The sequence below is a fragment of the Etheostoma cragini genome, chromosome 18, assembly GCF_013103735.1.
Source record: "Etheostoma cragini isolate CJK2018 chromosome 18, CSU_Ecrag_1.0, whole genome shotgun sequence".
In the NCBI taxonomy this organism is placed as follows: Eukaryota; Metazoa; Chordata; class Actinopteri; order Perciformes; family Percidae; genus Etheostoma; species Etheostoma cragini.
Window position 1 is genome coordinate 223,319 of NC_048424.1, and position 5,607 is coordinate 228,925.

Sequence of the window (5,607 nt, forward strand, 5' to 3'; positions counted from 1 at the left end):
TTTTTTTTAACTTATCTCTCTTTTTTTAACCTTCCTGTTGTCCTCAGGGTCAAATTTGACCCGTTTTCTAAAAGTTTCTCAATCAGACATTTGGGTTTCCTTCAACCAAATCATAAAAAGAATAACGTGGATGGTTCCATACAACGCTCCTCACAAGTCTAATAACTGAGGTCACTGTTTTCATTGAATTTGGGTGTTCATTTTATAGCATTTTAACAACAAAAAGCTTAAAGAACCCTGAAGAAAGACAACAACTGTCTGAGAAAGCTTCAAAAACTTCAAAACAACAACAAAAATGTCCAAAATTGGATTTTAATTTGTGAGTTCGATTTAATAGCATTTTAATTTAAAAAAAAAAGAAAAAAATTAAGAACACTGAAAAAAGTGACAAAAATGTAAGGAAAAACGACAAAAACATCCCCAAAAAACGCAGAAAAAATCAACAAAGACATTAAAAAGTGAGAAAGAAGTTCGGGAAAGGTTAGAAAACGTCAGAAAGCGACAACAAATGTCGGAGAGAAAGCTTCAAAAACTCCAAAACAACAACGAAAATGTCCAAAATAATCAACCAAGAGCTTTGGGAAAAGTGACCAAAGTGTCTGAAGGAGGTTTTTTTAACTTCAGATTTCGACCCAGAAAACCGAAACGTTGGCCGACGGGAAGCCGACACGACACTGTTGCACGTCTTGGCTTTTCCTCCACAAGTACACAGCGTTTCAGGTCTCTAAACCCGGACCCTCCAATCGGAAACGCTGTCTACTGTTCAGAGAAAACCAAGTTTTTAGCTCGTAGCGTGTGGCGTGATCTCTGTAGCTGTCCTGTGTGAGGCGTCACGAATGTGGCGACATATCTTGCAAGTGGTGATGTGACCAAAATAGTGCCAGCGGGACTTTTTACACGCTTCAACATAATGTCGCTGCATAATTCAGCATCGCCATGACACAGACCCTTATATTAATATCTAATATAAAAGTGTTTCTCTCTGTTAATATCAGATATAATATCTAATATAAAAGTGTCTCTCTCTGTTAATATCAGATATAATATCTAATATAAAAGTGTTTCTTGCAATCAGAAAACATTTGGAAATTGAGTATTTTTAAGACCTGCCTTGTTTGCATTGATTTCTTCGTAGGGCGTCCGAGCTTTGTTGAACTTTTGGAATATTTGTATATGTGTAATACTTAGTTTTGTGCATTTAGATATATCTCTTCAGATATGAAACCATATTTTTCACTGGTGTAAACCGGAGCTCAGGGTCTGCTCTGGAAGGCCTGGCATCGACCCCCCTCTCCTCAGAGAACCCTTTCACTTTATTGCGCTTCCTACTGCAACTAGACACAGCTCCCAACAGTGTAAAGTTAACGCGGTCCGGCTGCGACGACCACAGGACGTCGGAGGAGAGGAGTGGAGATAAAATACAACTTATGTACAAGTACAACTACAAACTACACAGAACGATAGTGAAGCTGCACGAGTGCTTGCAAAAGTTAAAAAATAAACACACACAACAACAAACTAAATACACAGATAAAGTTTGGAATTACAGTCCAATGGCGTACTAGTGAGCGAGGGTCCGATGGCGGACTAAAGGTGCATCTCACTTCCTTATTTGACATCTCCTCGCACCTCAGTACAACCGCAAGTCGTACTGACCCACGTGGAATGATGCTCTCACTTATTGACTGTTTCTTTGTGTTTTCATTAAAAATAAGCAAACTTTACTTGTGATTTAATTTGTGGCAAACACTGACGAGCCGCCTGTCTGTGGGCGTGGTTAAAAGGTCCCCGTGCATGCGGCTGGTAGCAGTTGCAGTGTGAGGGTCTGGTGTCAAAAGGGTTCACAACGAGTAGCCTCTACAACATAGTGCTCTAACAGCCCTGCTTCGAGAACTCAAAGCTCTTATGCTTCGGAGCGGAGAGGCGCTTCACGCACGCTCCGTGACGCGCCGTGACGCGTGTGGGGGAACATCAAGCATCGACTTGAGTGGCTGCGTTAGCTCGTAGGGCCACAGCGCCTCCAGAGCACACCGCAGCAATTTAAAGGGATGCTTTACCCATTAGCAGTAAGCTTTGCATCAGTAATAACCCGGTAGTGTTTTCAAGTGGCCGTGCTTCCTTCCCTCTTGTCCCCCTGAGACCAGATTTCTCTGTATTGTGGGTCTGGAAAAAAACCTTTGGTGATGCAAAGATTGTCATTTAATGACATTAGTATTTACTATTAGTGTATTTAGTTTAGGTCTACTTTCTCGGTACTGGCCGAACAGGATCGGTTCCCAGGCTCTTTCATCAGAGATAAAGATGAGATCACAGTCATGCAGGAACTGGATTGAGAACCGGTCATTTGTCATATGCATCAGAGGAGAGTGTTGTGAAGATTTAATTGTACTCAAACTGTTGTTTTTGTTTTTATTCTCAAATAACCGTCTTCATATGTGACAGGCGTGATATGTCTCTGTCTCAGTGGCGCTTACAGTGACCTTGTCTTTGGGTGACAAACTGGACACCTGACATCTTATTTTGCTCTCTTCCTCTTTCAAACACACACACACACACACACACACACACACACACACCCAGGTGTCTTGTGGTGAGGTTGTGGGGACAGTTGATCCCCAGACAGATTGGGCTGCCATCTGAAATCTCCTCAGGCCAGCCCTGAGATCATGTGTACACACAAACACTGACACACACACACACACACACACACACACACAAAAACACTGACACACACACACACACACACACACACACACAGATTTGCGACAGGCTGAAGTGACTTGCTAGTTGAAAAACTCAGATAGTTTGAAGGCAGCACGGATCAGTCCAACCAGTGGAGAGTTTTTATGAGGCTGCTCAGGAGTGGGGCAACGTTTTAATATCAGCCCTGTTGTCCTCCCGGGTCAAAAAGATTACTATTAACTGTTTTTTTTACCCTTTTTTTTACATTTGACATTTTCAACGCATTATGAAATTATTTTTTTTCACTACCACCAAATTACTACCACTAGTTTTACACTACGTTTTGGTAAATTCATGGTCAAAAAGCCTCATTTATGTAGAATTATACAAAAAATTTGAGCGAATAAAGCAGAAATTATGAATTATTCGGACTAATAGTTAAGATCAGAGGAACGTCTGTTGAGTGGATGAGTTTGGTCAGGAGAGAAAAAATGTGCGTGAGGCATCAATACATTTACTTTCTGCAGTCTGACGTCCGTTCACCTCCTCACCATCTGCGTCGACGACTCCCATTGTCTCCAAATTGTGCGTGCGCTCGGCTCAGAGTTTGAACGGAGGACCGCACATTCTCCCCTAAAGTTTTAGATTTTTTTTATAAACCACAACCTTTGCATGGGAAGTTGCGTATGCACATTTTCAGACCCGTTATAAACGAGACCCCTGGAGTTCCTCTGACTCTCCTTTCCGTTCTTATTCCAAATAACGAGAGAGTGCAAGCACACGACGTTGGGAAATGAATCCGTCTCCATTGAAATGCATTGTTGCTGCTGTTGATCCTGCGGATTAGAAGCTGCCGTCCTCCAGGAGGAGCACGCTGCAGGGAGTGAGCGTTTGAGAGAGAAAGTAGAGCTCTGCAGGACTTCCTAGCATCACCTGAAACTGGCTAACCCTTCAGTAACACCTGCGTCGCCCCACCCTGAGGGGCTACTGTGACCTTTAATAAGTAAAACATTAGTATAATTCTTGATCTTAGCTCTCTTGATCCTCTTGCTACCCAGAAATCTTCCTAAAATGTTCTGATTGTTTAGAGTTTTTCATCTGTGTTTGCGTAGGTTCGACTACCTGGAGCTGCTCCATAACTCCAGTTTCTGCCTGGTGCCCCGGGGCCGACGTCTGGGATCCTTCCGCTTCCTGGAGGCCCTGCAGGTGTGTGTGTGTGTGTGTGTGTGTGTGTGTGTGTGTGTGTGTGCGTGTGCATGCAAACAGTACAACTTTGTGTTTTTCCGGGTTGAAATTTCAACATTTTGTCTTTCTTTTTCTACACTTTTTTTGTCAATTTTATTCCTATTTTGTTTCACCTGTTTGACGTTTTTTTTAAATATGTTTGAGTAACATAAAGTAACCACTTTTTCAGCATTTAAAAACAAATGTTTTTTGTTTTTTTTCCTGCATTTTTGTAGTTTTTTCAACGTTGTTTTGTCATAATTATGAATTTATGACAAAATTGACCCGAGGACCACAGGAAGGTTAAGCCCCTAGTGGTCCTGAGTGAGGGTATATTATAATAATAATAATAATAGTAATAATAATAATAATAATAAGCCTTACCTTCACACAGCACAAACAACATGTGCAGTGCCTTTCCTTCCAGAAGTCGAATGTCTAGACTTCATACTAATGATATCACATGTGGTATGTTTTTAAGAGAGCACCATGTCGGTTTTTACTTTCTCTAAGAAATAAGTTTCTATTTGGAACCAGGAAGTCATCAGTCAAAACTTTCCAAATGCAACACTGACCACCTAAGAGATTTTTTTAATATTGAGCAAAAACACATGTAATATGTTTTATTTTTAGGAGTTTGTATAACTTATTTCTGTCATTTTTTTGCTCCTAAATTGAAGGTCAAGATGTTTGCTTGAGTGAGAAGTTTCTCCACACTGTCAGGATGTAATTGTTCAACCCTTCATTAAGTTTTAATATGTGTATACATTATCAAAACATCAGATTCAACCTTTAAAACCCACCTTGTGAAATGTGTTTGGAGTCCAACTATATGACCGCCTCCTCAGGTGTAATACTTCAGATTCCCAGAGGCTGTGACATGGTGTTGTAGAAAAGTAAAGTATTAAGTTCCACGTGATTCTCACCGCTGGTGAGGGTTCATCACACCGCCTGTGGAGCTCCAGCTCCAACCAATCAGAGAGCTCCTCGTCCTCTTGCCACAGTGGATCTTATTACTATTGACAATCTGTCATCCCCCGGACGTAGAAAATGCTCGTTTCTGTAGAGACACGGAGAAAAGAACCGTCCCCAGACCGCAGATGTGTTCATCTTTCATTAGCACCTCGCCTCCATCTGTCTCGGTGTTGTTTTGACACCAAGTGTTTGTGTCTCTGTGAGACTCTGTCCCCATGTCTGCCTCTGGCTCACTTTCAAATGATATATTCTGTTGATGAGACACGGAGGTTTTAGGAATAAGTAGGTGGAGCTCGCTTCCACCATCGGGACTCATCTAGAGGAGCAGCGAGACAGATGTGTACACATGTTTTTACTCAGTACTTTTTCTTGATACTCTTCTTTAATCCTATAGTGAACTTATTTCCTAAAAGAGTGGGAGTAGATCCGCTTGGAGTGGAGGGAAATACGTTAGTTGATGCTTTTGATTTTAGTTAACAGTTTCTTTAATGTTTAAGGTTTGGATGAAAACTTTTAGATGAATTTTGGGATGTTATTTTCACGGCAGCTCTGCAAGTCCTGGCTATGTCCTGGCTCTCTATGACGTGGGTTGTAGTCTATGTCCACGAGGGTCCACTTCCAGGATTTCTCTGGTACCGGAAATTCCCCTGGATGTCCCTCTTTTCTTTAGTTACCTTTTTTACTCGCTTTCTACGTGTTTGAGTTTTGAACTCTAGTTGATTTCTG

The 5,607-nt window shown here is 41.5% G+C and overlaps 1 protein-coding gene across 1 annotated transcript in view; it reads left to right on the forward strand.

Annotated features, from left to right (window-relative positions):
• Positions 1 to 5,607, forward strand: part of LOC117961814 (exostosin-1a-like) — a 43,146-nt gene that overhangs the window by 518 nt on the left and 37,021 nt on the right. The window contains exon 2 of the mRNA XM_034900750.1: positions 3,795 to 3,888. Coding sequence (XP_034756641.1) covers positions 3,795 to 3,888 — 94 coding nt within the window. The remainder of the gene's footprint in view (positions 1 to 3,794; positions 3,889 to 5,607) is intronic.